The sequence below is a fragment of the Acanthaster planci genome, linkage group LG05 (assembly GCF_054643075.1).
Source record: "Acanthaster planci isolate LZ-2023a linkage group LG05, COTS_SCS, whole genome shotgun sequence".
Taxonomy (NCBI): Eukaryota; Metazoa; Echinodermata; class Asteroidea; order Valvatida; family Acanthasteridae; genus Acanthaster; species Acanthaster planci.
In genome coordinates this window covers 11,287,862-11,312,561 of record NC_141781.1, presented here as the reverse complement: position 1 = coordinate 11,312,561, position 24,700 = coordinate 11,287,862, and the positions used below count along the sequence as shown (strand labels likewise).

Here is a 24,700-nt window from a genome sequence, read left to right as displayed (position 1 = left end):
CATGAATTTCTCTGTCATTGTCATAGATTGTGTGATTGTGCTTGCTCATTACAGATTTCTTTCAGGATATTTCTTTCACATTGAAGGGAAAAAGTTAGGCCACTTTGCAAAACTCTGTGATGTCACCAAAGACCTTTAAGTCAGGGGAGAAACTTTGCAGTGGCACAAATTCATGATATCATGAATGAAATTTGGCATATCTTGAAAGGACTTTGCTACATCATGACAGAAAGTAGTAATAGTTTGCAAGGAATTTGGATGGCATGAAAGAAAATCGTGACTGCAATGTCCTTTCAGGGTCCCATTAGAAAAAAAAACACATCTAGAGAATGAGGAGCAAGTGTGGAACAACACATTGATATATCATAAAAAACGCCCGTACATGTAGTTAGACTTGAACCCAAATGATTTATGACCATTACGGTTAAAATGATACAAACAAGTCCTCCTCAAGCCTTGGGAGGTCCTGTGCAAACATTGTTGAAAACAACATAATTTCAAACTCCACAAGCTATTTAGGGGGAGAGAGGGAATGTTTATGGTGTTTACATAATTCTTTTTTTCCCCCTTTTTTTCCATTGCCATTTATTAAAATACAGCCCCATTTTTTATGAAAATACAGCCCCATTATGCCATATTAATCTTGTTTACATTTCCACATAGCAATGCCACTCATACTGATAAGCCATCAGTTAAGATGAGATTCAGGTTCTGTTTATTTGCTCTGTGTGTGATGTTTGCCCATCAGTGGAGGAGGCATTGTTATGCCCATCAAGATAGCCCAATTGTCACAGGAAAGAATGTTGAAATAGTAGGCCTACAATATTCTTGGATCTGCTCATGGTTTCCTGTAGTCTAATGTTAACCTGTCCAGAATTTTGTATGAATGAGTTTGCAAGTGCACAGTCAGCTGTATGTGTACAGTCAATTTGGCTAAAAACTCTTTACTTGGTCCACGTCAGGTTAAAAGGTAAAAAAATTCTGAGAAGGTTAGGGTGACTGATGTTTAGATACTAGGAGAATCATTGTCAATGTAGATTTGGCTAGGACTGAAATGTCAGGTCCTCCAATTTTTTGATTTATGTATTTTTAGGTCCTTCCAGCCAGCAGTTTGCAGCAGCTTTTGTAAATTCACAAAAAAATTACTAAAAAAGTTCCGTGTGGCACGATTTTTTAAAAGCACTTTTGTGCTGTGACTTTGTGTTGCAGTACACATGTACTCTAAAACATGGTGTTTTCCAGAATTTGTTTAATACTAATGTCAAAATTGATAAGCAGTGAATTTTATGAAACCCAAGTTTACCTGAAATGCTTTCGACAATATTAGTTACCAGACCTTGGTTATCACACCCCCTTTACATTATCCATTTGACCCTTCATAGAAGTCTAAGAGTGTCCATTTGCATGTTTGGTAAAGAAGAGACCTGTACATTTGGTGACACAACCTTGTGTGAAATAGGATCATTGGGATATGTTTCGGGGTGAAAAAAATTCGTAGAGTTTGTGTGGAAAACACTCCCAAGCTTTCTCAGTTTGGATTTAAATTCACTGCCTCAAGTTTACTTGTGCAGACGTCAACCATTCAACCAACAAGTTTGCTAAAGTCAGTCCCCTATTTTGTAACTGACAGATCAACAGGTGCTGTTGTTAGTAACTGTTCAATAATGGAATCTTTGTCCAAGAAAGATGTAAAATTTGGATATGTGCTTTAGGATCTCTCACTGTCACACTGGACTAGTTCCATTCCTGTTTCTGTTTCAGTAGGTACATGTACAGAAAGCTCAGGTCTGACATCATGTCATGCATGTACAAGCTTTGCTTTCCATTCATCGGGGGCTACGAATGTTCTTACCATAGAGCTACAACCCAGTAGCTCTATGGTTCTTACAGTGTGTCCAGTCTTTCGGTAGTGTAGCCGAGGGGATGGAGGGAAGAAGTTAGGTTGACTGGTTGGCGTGGGGAGTCAGGTGGGCGTAGTCGTTCTTTCCTCGCCTTCCACTTCTGCAGTCCCGGTTCGAATCCTGGCCCAGTCCATATGTGGATTGGGTTTTCAGTCCCTACCTGAGTCTCTGGGTTTTACCCAGAATAATGTTCCTCTGGGGTTTTCCTCCCACCTCTAAAACTGCAGCTGGTTCTCATTATCTCCTCTCTACAGGTTTCTTCAGGCTTGTGAGCTATAGTGCCTAAGGTGCTTTTGAGGAATCCATGGTGTCATTACCAGAAATTATTAATAAAAATGATAATAATAATAATAATAATTACCGCTAATGGGTCATTAGGGATACATTCCCATAAGAACGTGCACAAAAATTTTCCAACTTTACTGTCCCATAATTCAATTTTCCCTAAACTGATCTGAACCAAACTTTGTATGTTTTCATTTTAGGCCCTAAACTATCATCTGTAAAAATAAGGACGGTAAAATTCGGCCTCCTTCTGGTAGTTTGAAAAAAGGGAGACACTGAAATGTCTCCCTAAAAGCCAATGTTTCCCTAATTTTACCACAAAATGTCTCCCAAATGACCTATTTGTAAATATAATGCGACATGCTGGAAAACAATTTCAGAGCAAAAGAGGAATTCTGATAGAAACACAATTGGGACTGCAGATCGATTCTGAGTGCAAAATTGGCACAATAAAAATTGATCATGAATGGAAAACAGGGATGATGGAAATAAATATATAGGCACCAGATATTCCAGAATTTAGTATTTTCTTGTATCTTCAGAGCCTAGGGAAGGAAATTGCCTTCCCTCCTTTCATTGTTTAAAATGTATTGTGATCATGCCACTGCTTTGGTTGTGATAACACTATTAAATATACAGTCTTTGGGCTTTACTAATATTACATGATAAGCTGTAAGAAACTGATTGACTATTGCAATATTTTTGTTCATAGATCAATGTTGGAGCATAAGAAAATGACACACCTTTTCTTTGAGGGTCATTTGGTACCTCTCAATCAGTAAGTAGTTAACACAGCCTTGCACTTTTAGGGGGGTGTTTGTTAGAGAATCAACTACTTGGTCAAGAAAGCTGAAGCTCATCTCAACAAACAGAACGATACTAATAATGCTCAACTCCATCACAAATTTGATGTTTGGTGACACAAGCGCGCCATAAATGCCCCAGCAAACACAGAGAGGGAGGGGAGAGCCCGGGGCTCAAAGGGCACGAACCAAAAAGGCAAACACAAGGTGGGTGACTGCCAGGATTGATAGAAATATTCTGATGGTTATCTGTCGATATTAACTTGGACTGGCCCTGTTCAAATCAGATAAAAAGCAAATTAATCAAGTGGCTGGTTAAACAGGAGACAGGTCTAATCCAGTCTGAGTGTTTACCAATGTACATGGCAGATACAAAGGCAGCCAACTTTTTTGAAGACCCTTCCACCCCCCACATCTCTTGAAGAGGATATGGTTGAATATAGTGGTTTCCCCCCCCCCCAGTTTTTATGTACGCATGCATTTGAGGCATTATTTATATGACCTTGGATCTCTCACTAGTGATTGAGTCTGTGTCGAAAGATAGGGACTTTGTTTGAATCTACAGTCTCACACATCCTCTTTGCATTAGATCTCAGATCTGATGGCACACTTCGAAAGCAGCCCCGCGCTGCGTAATATGTCGGGAGGTGGAGAGAGAGACAAAAAAAAAAAAGAAGCTTGTACAAGATGACTCTATCGCCGGATAATTCCCAATTTCATCAGGAAAAAAGTGCAGATGGATTCCTCATTGAATTTCCCTTCTGAAACTTGCTCCTTCCTGTTAGCCGTGCACACGCCTGTGTGTTTACTGGAACGTGTCGTGTTGTTGGGCTCCAAGCGGCCGTGTCTGTGGCAGTCGGGATAGAAAGGGATTTTGATGTTGACAATGGCTGCGGTGATGGAGCGCGGTAAAATACCTGCTCATCCTGACGTGTGTCAGAGTAATTGCGGCTGGCAGCTCACCTCCCCCCTCACCCCATATTCGTTAGTCATAGACCTGACCTTTATGGATCAGTTCACAACTGTGGCTGACACTCTTCTCTCTTTACCCTGTTTACGTCAGTCACGGTCATCAGAAAATCACCAGTTGATGGTGGGAAACTCCCCGCAGATTTTGAAGAAAATAGCTCAGATCAGAGCCTCCTGTTTTTCTGTTGCTTTCTTATTATGAAAAATGCTTCAAATGCACAGAAATTTCTGGTGTCAGACCATATTCTCTTCAAAGGGCCCGGGTAGTAGATTATAAGGGTACATGCATTTTATGACCTGTCAATGTTTATTACATTTTTACGCAGATAAAAATATCCATCCATACGGTTGCAGTGGTGATGTCATGAAAAATTGGGCAGTAATACTTACAGCCCTTATCAGGTTGAAACTGATGTCAGTGTGCCCCCAGTGAAGGGAGTGGATAGGAAAGGCATGGATAATGGGAACCAAATTTAATGCAAACCACATTTGGTTTGTGGGTTTCAATCACCCAGTGGGGCCAACCATCACTGTTCTGACTAAACATCATATGCTGCCCCCACAAGTCCAGGGGTACTGTTCAGGACTTCGACTGATAAGTTGATCATCAGGTCAGTGTATGTGGTAGTGGGAAAACCTGTAATTGAATTTGTCATATTGGCCTCCATCCTCCTCTCCCATCCAATGGGTTTGCAGACCAGTCATTGAAGTTCTGGGAAAGAATAGTTGAACTGATTTTACACCCAGACCCCTGTCCCCTCCACCTCAAACCCTCCCCCCTCCAAAAAAAAAGAAACCTCAAAGCTGTCTCAGTAATTAAATCAGTTCCAAAGCCCCTGCTAATTTTGTCCTGGCTTAGAGGGATTATATTTTGGCAGCATGGAAGACAGATTAGGTTTCAAATGTTCCTATTTTTGTTTGCAACATCGGCAGTCCACAGTCCAGTTTCTTGGAATTTCTTAAGGATTTGTGAGTCACATATGCTTAATGTCAAGTCTTGCTGTAAGCACCTTCAGCAGACTTTTCCAGATGTTTACCTCAACCAATTTGACAAAAGGAAATGTTGGAAAAGTCAGGAGGGACCTATTCCCAGTGGAAGGCTCCTTTATGGAACATTTGTTCCCAATTTGCTATATTCACATTAAATGGGACCGAAGAGTTCCCAAGTCAGGGTGCATGCACAAAGACCACTATTCCCATTCAGGGACACATGTCAAAGTCTAAGAAGGAACAGTAAGTTCTCAATTGAAAATTGCAGCATTTTCGTTTGGACCTTTTTATGAAATATTGCAGGGTTTTCATTTGGACTTGCTGTAGCTGGCTTGAGACCCTCCTAAGCCCCCTCCCCTTCCCCGTGGTGATCCAAAAAGTACTAGGTGGGACTCAGATCATCAAGCAAAAAACTGGAGTTAGCTAATTTTAGGGAATTTGTTGAGAATAACCTTTAGTTTTTGCCAAAACAAAAGGAGGGAGTGCACATCCTTCTCCATGGGCCCCAGGCCATCCATCTAAAGGTCAAGTCAGCAGAAGTCTCATTTCCCTTCTTTTGTGCTTGGCATTTGTGTATTGCCACTTGAACATGCCAGATGCAGCGTTTGATCTTTATCGTTTCTTACTCAGGTTTGTGGGGCACTTGATTGTGTTGTCTTTCTGCTTTGCCCTTGCCTCTCAAGTCAGACAGATCCATCATATTAAAGTGACATTTACATGTGTAAATATTTCAAGGAGACAAAATCTAAATTCCGTCTACAGTTGACAGGTGTTCTTAACGAACAGGAATCTAATTTTAATGATTGGACCTCGTATGGAATAGGCCTGTGTTTAAACTTTTGCTATTGAACCACTTCCCAAATAGATGGATCCCAATACAACGCTTTTAGTGTCGATCTGCGCACTTCCACGTTTGAAAACGAGGCTGTATGTGTCAGCTTCAATTCTTAATACGATCAGATGATTGAAAGTAAGGAGTTAAGACACAAAATACATAAAGGTATGTTAAATTCAGACTTTTCAGGCTGCACATTTTTGAGGAGGAGTCTTTCAGGATGACTTGACACATAAAATCAAAAGAAAAAATAACGACAATTGACCGCGAACTAACGTACCAGCGATGGTCGTGTATCTTATGCAGTGGGCGTGGTTTAAACTGAAGTGCCGTCACACTTACGAACCGGATACTCCATGTACTGTGTGGACTCCGCGGGCACGCGCGATGAAGTTCAACACAGAGAGCCTCGGTTTTGATGCAGATATGCGCAGACGGCGCTAATGTGAAATCCCTCTATAGGAAAGGGCTGAAATTCTGTCTCATTGTATGCACTTCATCACTTCCAGAAGTAACCTTCTGGTCTGGGAAGTTGATGAAATTAGTGAGAATGTGGAGAAAGTTAACCTGTGCTCACCAGTGTCTAGTAAAAAAGGAGTGAAATATAGAGTATCATGCATCATCCATATCATGTGTCATCCATTTGAAAATATATTCTTTGATTCTGTTCCTAGACAGACAACATGAAGGCTGTCATTAATCTGTCAATCAACTGCCCCTCAATCCATTCCAGGCTCCTCTTATTTTCAGCAGTCATTCCCTTGTCTATTCAAAGCCACTCTGCCCTTAGAAGTTGAAGGCTTGCCCCACTCTGTCAAAGATTTTGTCAGTCTTGCTGTCTCGCCCTTGCTATCTCTCTCTCATGCTGCTCCACTGAATTTTGTCTGCCAATATTATGATGCAGCTGAGCCATAAACAGAGGCGTAGTCAAAACCTTTTCACTGATCTGACAGGTGAAATTTTGACATAGTTCTGTTGAAGCATGATGAACTAGATCATGTGGGCCAAATACTTAGGCCGTGTCCTAAACAGGCTTCCAGAGCTACAGCTAGGCCTATTGTCTGCATGTCTCTGCGTATTTCCATTGGAGTGAAGACTTAGACCTAGCTCTAGACAACAGATTTGGATGCAGCCTTAGGCTGTCACTAATGTATATATAGCACATTATATTAATACAAGCAAAAAGTACAGAATCTCAATGCTCTTCACAGATTGAAACAGCAGTTAAACATGGCAAAGGTTCCGTAAAATAACAGGCAATTAACAAATTAACACAAAAAAGTAACACAAATTCATATGGAATTAAAATTGCATGGAGCAGTGAAGAACATATATTGTCAGGACAACTTTGAAAACCCAAGTCCTCTTGCAAATATTGAACATTTCTTGTGTACCCAATTCCTGGTAGTCTGTCTGTGGTAATCTCAAGAACACAGCCAACATTGCCTCGGTTGCTAAGATTTTTTTCACTTTGTCACCTCATGATCTGGTTTTAATTAAAACTTGGGGAGCCAGAAAATGACCCGATGCCCTCAGTCAATTCCCCCCAACTCCGATCCACTGGGGTTATCAAGCAACCATGAGTAGCTTGGCTGTTTCATGAGACCTGGAAATGGACTCCTTAACGCCATGACAGACTGTTTTTTGTATCCAGCTGCTGTGGTACCATGTACATGTAACGCTGATCTCTTGATCATGACTTCTCTTCCCTCAGGCAGAGAAGGAAGAGCGACGCACCCAGATGATGAAGGATCTGGCTGTCAGGTGGCTGGAGGTGAGATGTGAGCCGAAATTGTCATTGTTGTAGTCAAGAACGATTCGCATACCGAGTTGATCGCAAAACATGGAATAACTTAGGTGTGAACAAAGCTAGAGAACATGGACATTGAATGGGGGGAGATGCACATAGGTAAGACTACAAATACTGGGAAATGGATGACCACAAACTATCACTTTTATGAAAAAAATAGCTTAAAAAAAGATAAAAACAAATTAAAGACAAAATACTAAACAAATACTCAGCTGAGTACAGTAGTTTTTGAGTACTTTTCTGAGAATTTCTTAATTTCTTAAAGTCTTTATTTTGCGCTCTTATCTTCGTGCATCTACCATCCTGTGTCCATGTTCTCCAACTTTGCTCACCCTTAGTTCATTATTTGGTTTTTGAAAAGTACTTGACTTTGACACTGCAATTTTATTTACAGAACTATTAAGTACATGTATACCGCAAAGCTGGGAACTCAGGCCGTGTCCGAAACGGGGTTCCAGAGCTATGGCTAGGTCTATTGTCTCCGCGTTTCTACACATTTCCAATGGAGCGAAGACCTAGACCTAGCTCTAGACAACAGATTCGGATGCAGCCTCAGTGTCATAGAGCACATTTATTTTCACAAGTCAGCTATTTTGAATTAGAAGCGAGGTTAGCTTTAAATTTTGACGGCCTAAGAATACAAGTGAAACAATGAAATCAAAGTTCGTTACAAATTAATGCCATTTATGCTTCTGAATGATTTCCAATTGTGATGAATTATATTTTCATGTTTCAAACCAAAACTCTATTTGTAGTTGATTCACCAACAATTACAAGCAATGAAGAAATTATGTTTTGAAACACAAGAGGTTTAACGAGTGGAAATTATACCTTTTGTTGACAAAAATCCCTTTCACCATTCTGCTCAGAAGCAGCCACCATATTTGGATCATACCATTATGCTCTAGGGATGATTTTGAATTCACAAAGTTTTAGTTTCGCATTATGAAAATCCTTTCCGCAAATAAAATTTAACTTCAAATTGATCCAATTTGTTTCCTACTTTACACCTTACACTCATGTTCCTGCTTTTGGTGAATTTCTGTCTGCATATTTTTTAGCAGCTTTTAGGTTTACCTGTTCATTAATGGAAACTCACACAACATCTGCAAACCGTACACGTTAGAAAATTGGCACCTGTTAAAGAATGTGATGTGCAAAGTGAATGAACTCTTAAAAGACCATCATGAAAAAAGAGAACAAAATTTCTGTTTTCTTGAAAACTACAAAATTCTGAGCGGAAATATTTTACAGACTGATTGAGGCTGTTATTTATATACTTTCTTTCAAGTAACATATTTCAGGATTATATGGTAGCCCGATTTGGGGGATTTTACCTATGGTGTACACTACCTTTAAGTTGATTGAGAACCAGGATAGATCAAAGCAATGTTTACATTTTTTCCTTTGCTCTATCTTAGCAGATTTCACTTACGCTTTGGCAACTGTGCACCTTGCCCTTGACAAGAGCATTAAACAGTCTGGTTCATATGGAGAGGTCTCACGTTCTCACACGTGCTGGCAGACTGTCGGGCAGGGTGTATTCCGTGCAAGAATAAGCTTGTCATCTGTTAACCAAAGCAGTCAGCCCAGGCTCTGCATTCCAACCAAATGTCTCGATGAGCCAAATTCAATCAATTAATCACAAACACAGCACTGGACTATTTGCCTCTGCTTCTGATTTCTCTTCTAAAGTCAATCTGATGTTTGTCACAGTCAGTTTATGATTGGTCAGCCCATGGAATGTTTGTGCTGATGATTGGGACAAACAATTGTCCTCTTCTTTAGATTGAAGTGTGGGTGGGCAATGTCCTCAGAGCTTTGAGACTTGTGTTACTTGACAGTGTCCTGTAATTCAACGTTGTATAAACCTGCACACAGATATGCAGAACACAATTGCCTGCTTGACTTTGAGTGTAGACTTTACAGAATTGACCTGTGTCAGAGAAGAGGGCATTCACCTGGTGGCTGTTCACAGACTTTATTTTGACTAGTCAGGTAGTGTCCAAATTGCTCGGTTTAGGCTTGGATCTATACACGACTCAATGGGTAGTGGTTACAGCCACTACCATGTGCATGCGTATAATTTCAAGCCACAGCCAAGTAATTTAGACCCAGCCTTATTGATGCTGTACTCAGACTGTGGCCATATCTCTGTCTTTTACCTTCACCCTGAGCTCCACAGTGAAGTTTGGAGCATTTACTTTTGGAACCAAATGGGAACTCCTTCAACCTTAGCCTTATGTCAGGCAGTAGGTCTTTCCTGTAGAAGAAAATTGAGCTCCATAGAGCTTAAGTGTCTAAACTTGTACAATTTAAACCTGAAGTCAGAGAGAGTGATAATGCAGCAATTTGTAAAACCCCAAGGATGATTGAATGTGTAGTGGAAAATGGCTTCTATCAGCAATAAGATCCTGGAATTCCTGACCACAGAGAAAGCTTTGGAAGTGCAGGTTAAGTGTCAATTCATTTTTAAGAAGCTTGGGAAAGACGCCAAAATTATCTTTAAAAATTTTAATTGACCCTGGCAACACGAGTCATTCTCGGCTTCAAAATCCACTAGAACATTTGGAGGGATTTCCAGGGTTGAGTTAGGTACATGTAGATTGTGTTTCTTGCACAATTGATTTTAGAGGATTCAGAAAGCTCCCTGAAAGTGCTATGGTTGTCTCTTGTGTCAACTTTCCAAATCTTGGGACAGTGTATGTCAGGGCACTCAAGTTCTGATTATATTTTCTCTTGTTTGAACTATTTTCCCCCAGCATGAGATCCAGCAGCTGGAAGGTCAAGTCCAAGATGGGGCAGCTAACACCCAGTTCTCCCCTTACCTGGTGCCAGACGCCAATGCTCTCATGAACCACCTAGGCCTGATACAGCTACTGGCTGACAGCGAGCGCTTCATCATTGTCATTCCCTACTCAGGTAATTTCTTGAGTGGCCTAGATTATGCATTTATGTCATACACCACAGCCTGATTGGATGACTGGTAGGCAGATTGGTCACAAGTCAAATGACCCAGGTTCAGTCACAAATAATGCCTTAAAAGTAATAGGATAAACAGTGACGAAGGCATTCCTTTGTCACATTCCATTGGAGTAGCTTTCACTTGACTTTTGGGACTGAAAGACTTGTTGTGATTGATTCACAGTCCTGCAGACCTTCATTTGAATTTGTTTCCATTTGCGTGGCCATCTTGGCACAATGGTGGTTCAGATGAGGCAGTCTCCAAACTAGGTGTCAAGTTGTGGCCATGGCTTGGATTTTACCCTCAGTACACTAAGGTGAATAGCTGTAGTCGTAGCCAGTAATGCCTGTTTTGGACACTGCCTAGTCAGGAAGCCAAAGTCATGCACTGGACTAGCAAAATCTATAATCCCTTGTAAGCTGCTGTAATGTCATGAAGCCTATTTACGAGATTTGAGAACCCCTATATGTCAATTCTTTAAAAGTACATGTACATTTATTCAGAGTTTTGACTATGATGAACAACTCCTATTAACCTACAATGTAGGTAAAATACATTTTTGTGAGATGAAATGGAGAACTCCCTTTCCAGCTTAGTGGATGCTTTATTTTTGTCAAGATACTGAAAACAGACTTCAAGTTTGATAAAGCACTGTAAAGTTTATGAGTACAATGTGATTTGCATTTTTAGCATCTTAAAACCAGAAACCCAACCCCAAAAAACAAGAACTGCAGCCAAAAAAACATGTCTTGTGACTTTTCAAGTTCCATGTAACTTCAGATCTGGCAAGCACATGGTACCATACCAGCTGGAGAGGTGACAAGAATTGCTAGAGTGATTAAGTGTTGTGAACCATCCTCTTTTTCCCCTCCCCCTCCCCCCGGATATCCCCCCCCCCGGATATCCCCCCCTGGGATATCCCTTCCCTCCCTCCTCCCCCCCTCCCCGGATATCCCCTCCCTCCCCCTTCCTGTCCTTGAGGAAATTAATACAGAGCCCATCACCCATTTGCATCCCAAGGAGCTACAGCAGTTGTCCTTTCAGCAGAACTGTGGTTATTATGCCTCTTCAACGTTCTCTAGATGATGTGACACACTAGGGTTGTAGCATAGGGGAATCTGGAGAATGATCACCGTATCAACCTAAAACCAAAAAATATCAAGGAACTAGGTAGAGACCATGTTGATATTAAAACCTTAAAAAATGTAATCCAAGCTATCTCACAATCGTCCTGTTGTCTCACTGTTAAAAATCTCTAAAATGCCACTTACTGTCACTGTTCCTCCCCCCCCCACAAGAAGAGGAGTGTCCATCTTCAGAAATGTGGAGGTCATGTGTTGGTGCACTTCACATCTCGATAATGTGTGCTTTGCAGTTGAGTACATTGTTAGGAGTATTCTGTCACTCTAGTTTTTATTCGTGTTCATGTATGTTCTCATAAGTACATTGTATGGGTTTTAAAAACTACTCGAGTACTAGTCTGACCTGGAGCACTTCAGAGTATTATAGTCAAGTCCATCACAAGTCCTTTTACAAGTCCAGTCACAAGTCCCTTTACAAGTCCAGTCACAAGTCCTTTTTCAAGACCTGTCATAAGTAATCAAGTGAAATACATGTACATGTATGACAAAGGAATGCTTTTGTCACATTCATTTGAACAGCTTATGATGGGCATGTGATGGACTTGTAGGGACTTGTGATGAACTCAACTAGACGTACATGTACCACGCCCGGTTACAGCAGTAGATGGCATACCATTTGCGTGCAAATAAGTGAGTGTATGCAGCGTGTCGGCCTCGTGAGACATTATCGCTACAAGACTAAGCTGTCTCTTTTGAGAGTCAAGAAGCTTATCATCGCGAGGCGTATCAGGTCAGAGAAATAGTGTAACAGCTCTTTGGAGATCTCCAGATCAGTTGCAGGCTTAGTGTGGCCGAATTTACTCCTCCGAATTCCTCTGTGAGACCCACAGCTGGTCTGAAGTGTTGTGGCCTAGAAGTGTCATGTGTCGGAGACAAGTCCAAGGTGGTGATGTTTGTGCTGAGAGAGATGTGTCTGAAAGTGCACAAGCCCTGTGTGATAGATGTGTGACTCAGACCATCCCTGGAGCATCGCATTGTCAGAATTCCCCCCTCCCCCTCCCCTTTCCCCCCCCCCCCACTCATGGACCCCTGTATCATCAGATAATGCCATTTTATACTTGACACTTGACAGTTGTTGCTTCAGTTTCAGGCGAGGACAGATCCAGGAAGGGGTAACGGGACCATGCCCTCCTTAAAAAAACAGGCAATTGTTTTTGTAGTAAAAAAAATAAATAATACCCCCCCCGTAAGTGTGGGGCAATTTGGGGAGTCTTTTTTCTTCCCTTTTCTTTCAACATCATGTCAAACACCCTAAATCTACCTTCAATCCAGCAAGGCCATAAAAGATTACAAAGAGAAACTCCCAAATTTTGGGCCCCCTTAAACCCCCCCCCCGAAAAATTGGCTGTCGATCCACTTTTGGTTTCTGCACATTTGTCAGGAATATGTTTGTTTGTTTCTTTGTTTTGTTTTATATGCATGATCTGATGGGGTTTTTCACTGGGACTCTCTCTCTCTCTCTCTGCTTTTTATTGTTGCAGTTGTTGGTCACTTGGACCACTTCAAGAAGAAGCACTTTGAGGCCCGAGAAGCGAGCCGGTTCTTGGAGCAGATCCTGAAGAAGGGAAATAGGTCAGTTTAGCCTAACCATGGGTGATTTAGGATCGTCAGAGACTTGCTGAAAATGTGAACTCCTCTTCCGATGCCAGTCCTCTCTAGTTCTTGTGTATGGGATAGGGATGGGGGGTGTTGTTTGAGGACTCATCATGCTCCCCCAAACCTCAGTGAAGCCCCCCCAAAAAGAAATGTTAAGGATATACAGCATTTTCAGATTACTTTTTTGTAAAAATGAGCAAAGTTTGCCTCAAAAGGGCAACAATTTCTTAACAAAATGTGGCAATTTTTCAACAATGTCAAAATTTTGTAAATGCATCTATGCTCTTAATCTTTTAAACTTGGGGATCAAGATTCTCTTACACATTCCATGAAGCTAGCTCCAGGAAGACACATCTGTGTTAACGTGACTTGTCACAACTGGCATGTGTTGTCAAGGGACTCGCAACCAGTTCAGTGTGCCACAAACCTTGGGAGATGGCTTCAATTGGCACATCACAAAATTTTGGCTCGCGTTCCGCACCTCAGTTGGAATTATGATGCATCACAGCACATGGTGAAATCTGATGAATGACAGCCGAGGATGGACAGATACTGCAGCTAGAGACACGCTCCAAATAGTCAGCATTCGCTCTTGCTGTTTACAACACAGTAGGCGGAAGAACCAAAAGAATTTCATGTGGAAAGAAACCACCCAGAGCACTGTACAACCCCCCCCAAAAACAACATTTTCAGCATGTCAGCCTGGGATTATAACAGATAAATTATATCACCATATTAGTGGAGGAGAGCCATAGCAAGAAAGCAGGCCAACGCAGAACAGACTGGAGGACGTTAAACCAAAGATGATGAATTATGCTTCAGTGAGGGAATTAAAGATGAATGCACACAACTATAAACTAATTCAAAATGCAGAAATCTAAGTTTTATATAATTCATGTCTTAAGGCATATCCGTGTCCAGCGACAACATGAGGTTCTTCAGCTCGACAAAGACAAGAAACCAAAGGACAAGGACAAGTCTATTAAGTAAGTTTTGGAAAGAGTGTACCAGATTCCTGCTTTCCTGATAAATTGGGGCGTTGTTTTTGTGTTGCCATTTCAAGAAGCAGTGTTGTAGTCGAGTACTTTCCAAGTACCAACGTTCTCCGCAAAATACTGAACTGGGTAAGAGGGAATAAAGCCAGAGTGCACAGGCATTTGATGGTAAATGTGCAAAGGTAAGATTACAAAATAAATGTTAGACTTCAGACACTCCCAGTTGTGTAAAATTTAAGTTTTAAGGAGAAAAGTACTCGGAAAGTACTCGGCCGAGTACTTTCTGAGTACTTTTATCCTAAAAAGTTAATTTTAATCAAACAGTGAAGGTCTGAAGTCATTATGTTGCTTTGTAATCTTACCTTTATGCATGTACCATCAAATGCCGATGTACTTCAGCTTTGTTCCCTCGTAACTAGTTCAATATTTGGTAGAGAACTTGGTTCTCAAAAAGTACTTGACTACATCACTGTCAAGAAGGCACAATTCATTGTAGGAGTTTGCTGTTCAAATTTTGATCTCAAAATATTACTCTTTAAACATATTCTAGTCTTGCATGTATAGAGCAAAATTTCAACCCGGGCCCCTGACAGCAATTTATTTGATGTAGTAGAGGTGGTTAATCCATTCATCCGATTAAAAAAAAACTCCAAAGTCAGGAATGGTCATTGCTCATTGTGCTTGTCTGTCATTCCAGAACTCTGTATCACATCATTGAGTGTGCCCTCTACTTCAGCCAGCGATCTGCTCTGCAAGGCAACGACAGCCATGACATGGTAACCGTCCTGACAGACTACCGGCCGGGCCAGCTGGCCGCATCCCCGCTAGCAATGGCAGCCGTCGAGATGGCCCAGGGCCGGGGCCTGCGCGTGGAGAATGCATCAGAGTTTTACCATTCGTGGAAGAACTCGGTGCAGAGTTGAAATCAGGAGGGAGACTGAATTGGAGACTAGCAGGACACAGCTTGCAGCCACTGAAGGTACGCATTTTAACCTTGATTTTTTTTCCAGTAGTTGTTATTTATTTTATCCCATTACCTGTCAGCGCATATAAAATACCTCACATTTCATGCTGAGATGATACTTTGCTGAGAGTCATACCATGACCATACTTAATGGATTGGATCTTGACCACAAGGTGTAGTGGAACTGGATCAAATATGTGAGGGAAAACACCCTTCTCACCAGAGATATTTATCACTTTTAAACTGCCCACATTTTTCTAATACCTCATTCGCCGCTGAAGATTTTTCAAGCTTTACGTATTGGTTGTTTTCCCAAAGCTTTCCCAATCTACCCCTCCATCTTCAGCATCCGGCATAAGTGATTTTTTTCTAGGAATTTGACCCCCAAAATAGTGTGCCACACATCCTGTGAGTGCGAAGTCATCGATCTGAATCAGCATGTCATTCAGTATCATTTTAAAGCAAACCTTCATGTCAAAACTTCCAAATGTCCCCAAAGATGCATAGCCAGCTTGTCTGCGGGGAGTCTACTTAACTCAACTGACTCAGCAGAAGCTGCTTAAAGTGACCAGATACAGTACATTTATAAAGGTGGCAATTTTGAAGTGACATCTGCATCGTGTGTACATGTAAATTCATTCTCGTCAAAAAAGTACTAGAAGCATGAATTTCACTGTATTCTCAGACAGTAGACATTCCAAGCAATGGAAATGCAGAGAGGCTACCATTATTTAAAGTAGAAATTGCAACTCGTCATCCTCAGTGCAAAGCAAACAGCAAAATACTGAATACCACCTGATTTTAACTCTACCGAATGCAAACCCAATCGTGCAAAAATGAGCCCTCAAACACTTCGTACAAAATGCAAATCAAGTGCATGTACCTTTTTTTGTGTTATGAGAACACCATTTTAACAACAGTGATGTAAACTTGCGCTGAGATTACACATGAATCAGTCATCCAGCTTCGTGTCATTAGTAAGAATACGAAGTATTTTAAATTTGGCAAATCCCAGTATTGCAAAGAGTTAATCCACATTGCTGTGTCACTCATAATGATGTTTTTGGCTGCATCTGATTCTCTTGTCTAGAGTTAGGTCTAGGTCTTCACTCCATTGGAAATGCGTGGAAACGCGTAGACAATAGACCTAGCCGTAGCTCCGGAAGCCCGTTTCGGACACGACCTTTGTAACAAAAAGTGTACTCATGATTGTGGCTGTACACAAATAAAAAAGGAAGCTTTGAACTCAGTAATATTAGTAGACCGATGGTAATTACTAAGCAAATGCATTGAAATAATTCCATGAAAAATTCCATCAACTCATGGCTAATTAGATACTAACCTGTTGTCAGTTCTGACCGGATGCATTATTTCCTCAGTGGCATGTGCAATTACACTTGACCCTGTGACACACATGAAGTGCTAAAAGAGGCAGCGCAAAAGCTACAGGTATGCATGCAACTTCAAACTGATCTATTCCCAAATGTTCTCACATGCCAAGCAAGGCCAGTATCCCCAGGTTGGTGGACCCCAGGCACCCTGATGCAGACCCCTCTCCCTTGAGGTTTACCCTCCAGTGCCTTCAATTGATCTCGATTTATCTCCAGCTCGACAAAGGGTGAAGCAAGGCCACTAGAAACAAGACTTTATAATCTTGTGGCTGTACAGCAGTGACCTGTTCCAGCCAAGCCCTGTGATTGGTCTCGCCATGGTCTCACTAACGCCAGGCTGTGTGTCAGTGTTCGCCCAATCAGATTCTGTGCATGTGAGGCAGGTACATTGTATTCCCCCTGCATTGTTGCTGCAGTAGCCTCTACATCTATCAACAGGAATTCACCGGAGAAACTGGAGGGGAGGGAAACAGTTTGTTTCTCCAAGTCAAAACAAACATGAAGTGACTTTGCTTTTCTTTCTTTCTTTCTTTTTTTTAGATGTTTATTAGATTCTCTATCTGCAGGGTCACACAAACAAGGTGCAAGGTTTTTGTGATTTTGTTTTTCATTTAAGGGAATTTGGGGGAATTTCGTTTGGAGCCATTTTGTTCCCGTATTCAAAAACTCTGTCTGTTTCTGGTAGTATAATGGTAGTGTGTGTACTTACAACTTCATTCTGTGAAGAGTATATCATGGAGGATTAGGTTTTTACATGTGGAGATAAGTTATTGGTCTTATGCCTGTCCTCATGTTATCATTAGTCTTCATTCAGTTGATTGCCCATCCGTCCGGGTTCCAGTCTGTTGCAAATGAAAGCAGTAGTTGGGGGATGTTTGAATCAGTGCAAAACATTCCACATTGGCAAGTGATGTGGAAATTCCATTTCATGAATTGATCGCCATCTGCACTCTGGGTGCACTTGTATGCTTTGTGGTTGCACACATAGTTCTTGTGTTTGTTTCTGGGTGAATGGCACCATCCAGCCAGACAAAGAATGGCTTCTCGGGATGGGAGTTTGTACCCACATGTTGGAGCAATGTTGGAGCTTTTTCGCTCCATCACCAGCTGAGATTGTGTATCTTTGACCTGCGGCCTCCATGTATCCAGCTACAGACTTCCAAACAAAAGCCCTCCATGTGGTTTGCGGTTGCCTGCGGTTTATCCATGGTTTATCCAAATGGGCCAAGGAAGCAACATTTGATCAATGCCACAATCAACTTTACAGAGCTCAGTCACTACTTGCCCATCAAGATTTTGTGACTTAATGGACAGCATACTTGGCCATTTTTTGTTGTCTCTGTAGGCAGTGATGCTAGATAAACTTGCCTTGATTTATGACCAATGTCAGGGAGTTAGCATACTTGATAAAAAACAAAACCAGATGATCTGTTCAAACCACAGAGTAGTTTAATCAAGGTGGACAGCACAAACAGGATGGACACATTGTCTTATAAAGTTGCATAAGTAACCAATCTGGTATGATAGGCACACCTTGTGGAAATATTTACATATTATCCAGTGGCAAAGTATGGAGACAAACTGTTGCTTGTGTACAGTATTTGTGCTTTACCTCACGCTTTGGTTCTGGTCCAGCCACCAGCCAAACAAAAGCCAGCATGCCTTTGTCCAAACATATTTCAGCAACCACTGCACACTCACAGTGTTAGAATGTAACAGTTTTTTTTCTCTTCTCCCCGCTAATGGAGTAATCTCAGCTTTAAGTAGGCTGTCCAGGCCTCACATGTTTTCTACATCTAGGTTGATCAGCACCAAATAATTTCTTGTGATTTGTGGCACATGGTGCTCACTGAGGGGCAAAAGACTGATGTCCCTGGGATGCCAGCCTCCCTGGTGACCTCTCCCCCAGCTTGTCCACGATCTGAAGGAAAAAAAAAAAGAAGGGTACATGTACACTGAAAACAGCTTGTGTTGCGGCATAGAGCCCACAAGGGGGAAGCATCACATTACAAGGTTAACATTTTATGGGAGCCATTTTTTTTTCTCGTGGACCAGGAATTTATCCAGCAGGCCTTGTCAATAATTCCATTGAAGTGTTTCCAGAAGTGGCTGCTACAGCCGGATTAGATTTATAGCAATTTGGTAAATTGGGAGTTATTTATTGATTTACCAGAATGAAGTGAGGTGTACTTTTTTTTTTCTTCTGGTGGGATTTCTTGAATGCTTGAAGGCCAAGACCTAATTATCTAGAAAAGAGTTTATTCCCCAGTTTAGCGTGATGTTCAAGTTGTACTGGTCTCTCTCTTTATGTGGGGTATCTGTCCCCTGGTTCATTTCAAAAGATGTCACTTTTTAACAGAAATTTGAGAAAAGGGAGTCTTCTACTTGGAAATTCTTGCTTCAAACTGTACGTGTGCATGGGTAGGCATTCAGTTTCCTTGTTAGGAAATTTGGGACCTCTTTTAATCAAACTATGTCCCATTGCGTTGTCAGTCCCCACAATATAGGTGAAAGGACGGGTGTATGACCCCACTACTACAGTACGCTGTGTGTGTGTGAGTTTGTTTTTGCATTCAATTGAGGACCTTGAACAATAGAGGACAATAAGGTCCCCGATTGACAGAGGGTCCCCGATTGACAACTGTGTACAAAACATATGGGTGGTCTTGTAAAAAAGTTAAAGTACAAACAAAAGAGGAACAATAGGGGGTCCCCAGTTGCAGGCAAATACACGTGTGTGTTGGTGCCAAAAGTACAGTAGCGCAAACACATAATTCATATACTTTTTTTTTAATCATTAAAATTCTCAACCACAATTTCAGTCTTATCTCAAATACTCACTCAATACAGGCACGGTTAACCAAATGCAAATAGGCCAAAACCGCGGTGCTGTTGTAATCACATGCAATGGAGGAGTCTCCTTTCAGTTTTCTTTTCAGCGGGATATGTTTGTTATTGTCCCGTTTTACTTTTGTAAACAAGGCCTTGGTCCATATGAGCTTATTAAAAAAAAAAAGAACGGGGAAAAAAAACAATCCAGCAGGAGGATCAGTTATGTTCTGCGCTGCGATCCCATTTCTATTGTGGTCTAAATGAATGGCGTGTCCCTGTTTCGGTGCTGATTGGCCTGTGTACATAGTTTCACTTTCCCATCCCAACAATGGAGCCCAAGCTTTTGTTACATTCTACGGTTTCATGTTTTGGTTTGGCACACATGTGGAGACCATCCTAAATGGTGAAACCCGATGGGTGATACATTGGCTGCCTTTCTCTTTTTTTTTCTCTCTTTTTTTTTTTTTCTTCTTTTTTTTTAACAATGGTTGTCATTCATCAAAACACAATTGGCTTGGAGTTTCCCAAGCCTGATTTTTTTGTGTTGTCTAGTTTTGCTTTGCCTCACAGCTCTCTTATGCTGGGATGGTACCGGTTTTGGAGGGAGGCTCAAGTCTGAAATATGCCATTCTAGGCAAGAAGTGTCAAGAGAGAAAAAAAATAAAAACAAAAAACCCCCCAAAATACCTCTTCCCTCTTTATATTGATCTAACCCTGTTAATTTTCAGCCATACACTCAAAAGATTGTAGAATAAAATAAAAAGTTTCTGTACTGTTTAAGAACTGGTGACTAAGACACGCCAGAGTAATCCATAACCTGTTAACGATGCAGTCATGGGTTCAAAAGTTGCAGGTTTTTCTTTGCATATTTTCTTTCTCGTTAAGAGCATGCCCACTTAAAAAATAAAATAATAAAACAATAATAAAATACCATTACATGTATAGGTAGGCCAACATGTATTGGGTTTTCACAGTTGAAACACCATTAACTGACCACAGTCACATCTCGCAGATGCAATAGCTGTGTTAGATGTTCTAGTTTTTTTTCCCTTCTCTTTTGGTTAGACAAGATCTCTCTTTACCACTCACAGAGTACACCATTGATGTACCATTGTTCTTAGCCATGGGTTCACATACAGGTACCTGCCAACCTGTCGTACTCCTTTCTGAGGTCAGGCATCACCACATAATAGATTAGAATTTAAATGAACTGAGCACCCATTTGGACACCTTTTAATCTATTGTGTGGTATTGCCAGACCTCAGGAAGGAGTATGACAGGTTGGCAGGTCTGGCTCCAAACCTCACTTCACAGTACATTACATCTCTACATGCGCACACCATTGGCTCAAGAGAACAGTGGTTTCTTGTGATTAGCCTTTTAACATTTTTGTTTTAAAAACAGCATGGGAGGACGAAACAAGTTCAGGTAAACAAGAGTGCGTGCTAAAGAGTTTAAATGCAAACACGAGAAGGATCTCTTTTCTAATGTGGCCCAACCGAGTTACACTGCACAGGGGACCAACAAAAGAGACTATAACAGGAAATGAGAACAGTGAGGTGACCCCAGAGTCAATTAAATGTTGTGTTTATGAAGTGAAACATTCTAGGGGAGACAGCCAAGTTATTTACATTAAAAGACTGCAAACATCTCAGACTCCAGCTGTCAACAGTGATTGTCCATTATGAAAGCATTACATACCACAGTCATGTGACCTTGCCATTTTCTCATTTATGTTCCACCCCACATGCTTGTGTTTGGGTTACCTTGGCAATTTCAAGTTTTTTTTTCTCCCTTTTTTCCCCCTCCTTGAGGGAGATGTTTTGTTGGAACCCATCAGGTGGCAACACATGGTGTGGGCTGCTGAAATACCGCTTGTCTGGGCATGGCAACACTCCAATAAATCATTTATTTAAGGGAGGGCATTTTTTTGGCTTTTAATAAGTACACAGCCAGTGCAGTTGGAAATTGGGTTTGTTTTGTCTGGGATTCTTTTTTCCAGCCCCGAGAGGAACATTTAGGTTTATGGAATAAAAAGGCATTAGAACACCACAGGAAGACTTGAAATATAGAGAGAGCAGTAAACTTTACCGTGAATTTTTCATTTGTTTCTTCTCCAAAACTCTACAAAATTAGCAACATTTAATGGAATCACGTAAACATTGAGTTCAAGCACTTTTAAAATTCAAAGTAGGTCAAGTTTCCTCTGAGAAGATTTACCGAAACCAAATTTGTGACCAGATCCCATAAAATGAGTTTGAGGCTATTTTTTGTAATACAGGTAATTTTATTTCAAGAAAAAAAACTTTTGGAATTTATTTCAGTTTGCAGTTATGAGTAAGAAGTGCAAGTTGGCCTGTTTATTTTGATGTATTGCTCATTTTGGCATACTGTTGACAATACACATTACATGTTTTAAAAGGTCAAATGATGTTAAAGGCTCTTATTGATTTACATTAAGCAAGATTCTTGTAAAGATGTTTAACTCAGAGCGGGCTCATCTTGGGACTGATTTTGTTTAGTTTGGGTCACATTGAATGGAAATTACATACAATTTTAAGTACAAGCATTTTTCAAAATCGATGTATGTTGATTTTCTTCCCTAGGAAGTTCTATGAAATCACATGCTACTCACACCGTAAGTGTGAACACTTACGGTGTACATTTTTTTAAAGTGGTGATAATAGACAACTTCTGTGTTGCAACTGAAATATTTCAGGCTCAGTGTGTGGGATTTGTTTGTCAAAGTGAAAGGAAAACTGCATGGCAAGGGAAAATATCAATAAACACAGGTGCCAGGATGTACTTTAGTATTTTCCTACTATGTTGGTCATGGTCCCGATTGCCAAAACACTAACATTAAGCAACAAAAAAACGGGGGCTAGGGAGTGGGAAAGAAATAACAACAGCACCTTAAACTAGGTTTTTTTCTGGCCTGTCCTTGACTTGTAATAATAAACCAAACAGTCCCATGTTGACAGCTATGCCAGGGTCTCTGAGCAATTTACTGCCTGAGTAAATCCCCCAGACCCAGTCTGAGAGAAAATTGGTCCTTCAGGCTGGTGTGTTTTTTTTCTCTCTCTTTTTTTTAAAAAGAAGATAGGACATGACCCCAGCCTTTGCTCTGCCTGTGAAACTTATAACATAAACAAGGTCCCCAGACTCCTCAGCATGTGATATGGCTTTGGCATGTGGTGTGGAGGGGGTGTGGTATTTCACATATCCCTTATGCTCCTAACTACTCCACACAACCTCATTATGAAAGGATGCATTTCTGTGTGAGGTGGACCACCTACCCACCAGATGGTGATGTGCTGAGTGCATCTGGAGCTGGAGCCCTGCCTTCTCATTTACATATTGGCACTGAGCCAGGGCAGGTTGCCCAAGCAGTAGCTGAGCAGGAGTGAGTGCCAAGCTCCACCTACTCATTTGAATAGTCACTGCTTCTGTCTGGGCAACACCATCCCATCCTCTATAGCGTATCCTCTGCCCATGCTCTGCCCGAGTTAACTTTACAAATCTTGTGATTTATCATTTTACCAGGAATTAAAAATTTAATTTTACCATGATTTCATAGAAAGCAATTCAAGTCTTTTGTTGCTGCCAAAGGATTTCCTTTGTATTTGTGGATCTAGTTTACACCATAGAGCTATAAAACACATGGCTGGGGCCATGTGCACACCAACTCACATGTGGCATATTGTCCCACGGAGCAAGGAGGAAGGACACAGTTGTCCTTTCTCTGCTGGTGACTCAATTCTCAAAACTGAAGCCCACACTCCAGCATTGTGTCAGCAGAGTAATTTGATCACCACATGCCTACAGCTGATCAGAATGGTTTAAGGTGACCTTTGACCACAGTTGCCAGTGTTTGTAGACAAAGATAGCAGCATGATGTAATGTTAGAATCCCAGAGATACCATGAATTATAACCCTGCCTCAGTCTGTTTACTGGGGCAGATGTTTGTACTTGATTAATTGACTGAGTGATGTAACACTTGCCTGGTCTTGTACAAAAAGCTCAGTAGCATTCAATTAGACAGAGCTCTATAAAGTGTGCAGCTGGGGTAATAGGTTGGGCACACTGTGAAGCCAGACCAGACATATCAAACCCAACCTTAAATCTGTTGATTAAACAGCCAGTGCTGGAATATTTGTTTTATTCAGATATTGAGCTGGTTTAGTAGAGTGGTAGCCAAAGTAAAACACATGCATGTATATTATAGTTTCTTAATACTTAATACCATACATGTACTGTACATGTAACTGATTTTTATGAAAAATAGTTGATGGGTATATTTCCAAAACATGATTTTTATGTGCAATAAAAATGTGGAATGTTCCGACAATTCTGAAGTACTGAGGAATGAAAAAAAGTACACTGGATGTCCTTAAACGTAATTTTTTGTATGGTATTAATTAATTTTGGTGTGCTCTCTTGATCTTTTGTGAAACCCATCTAAACTGACAGAAGCATGCAGGAGAGGGTAGGATTCTAAAAGATGCCGAGTTTGCACCTGTCCTATTTTTAAAAAATTCTGGAATTATTTTTTTGTAGTCCAATATTAGTGATATCTTTTCTTGTTTTCGCTTTAGTCCATGCTAATATTTCAGCAGAACATTCGTTTTGATCTTTAAAATTGGCGCCTTTAAGTTTTTGATTTGTTTCATATCTTTGCTTTCGTTTTCTCATGTTACTTTTCTTTTCAACCTTCCAAAAAAATGCTAAGCCTGGTAGTGACAACAGATGCTGGAAAACCACAAACAATGGAGACGGGGTCTGAGTGTTTGTGGCTTTTTTTTTTAAACCACCACATATTTTCCTGCAGGATGCAGTGACTTGGTTCTGTTTTGGTTAGCTGGAGTTCTCTAAAGGTCATCCTAGGGTTTTTATCCAGTCTAATTCACCCCACTGTAAGGTTTCCATGACTTGAGGGAAACAGCCACAGATCTGTCCAATATTTTCAAACCGCAAACCTCAATTGGTACTTTTTTTTCTTGGGCATTGTGGGAAATGCTGGCTGTTTTCACGAAAGGGCAATTGACTTGGAGTTTTTCTCATTCTAATTGCCTGATTTGGCCGGCTAAATCAAAGTTTTTGTTACTCACGTACTTCAAGGTTTCTGTCTTCTGTTGTGCATCCACTCAATTCAGAACTCATATTCCTACGCAACACTTTCACTGTCCAATCTAAATTACTTGGGCTCAGCCTTGCTTGGAGT

The 24,700-nt window shown here is 40.9% G+C and overlaps 1 protein-coding gene across 7 annotated transcripts in view; it reads left to right on the top strand.

The window, feature by feature from the left end:
- Nucleotides 1-24,700, top strand: part of smg5 (SMG5 nonsense mediated mRNA decay factor) — a 98,358-nt gene that overhangs the window by 41,403 nt on the left and 32,255 nt on the right. For 6 of the 7 annotated variants that reach the window (XM_022238759.2, XM_022238723.2, XM_022238733.2 and 3 more), the window contains exons 18-22: nucleotides 7,498-7,557; nucleotides 10,356-10,515; nucleotides 13,182-13,272; nucleotides 14,202-14,282; nucleotides 14,989-15,270. In XM_022238759.2, coding sequence (XP_022094451.2) covers nucleotides 7,498-7,557; nucleotides 10,356-10,515; nucleotides 13,182-13,272; nucleotides 14,202-14,282; nucleotides 14,989-15,214 — 618 coding nt within the window. In that variant the 3' untranslated portion in view covers nucleotides 15,215-15,270. Of the gene's footprint in view, nucleotides 1-2,898; nucleotides 2,965-7,497; nucleotides 7,558-10,355; nucleotides 10,516-13,181; nucleotides 13,273-14,201; nucleotides 14,283-14,988; nucleotides 15,271-24,700 lie in introns of those variants that run through there. The other variant, XM_022238768.2, reaches the window with a different exon arrangement.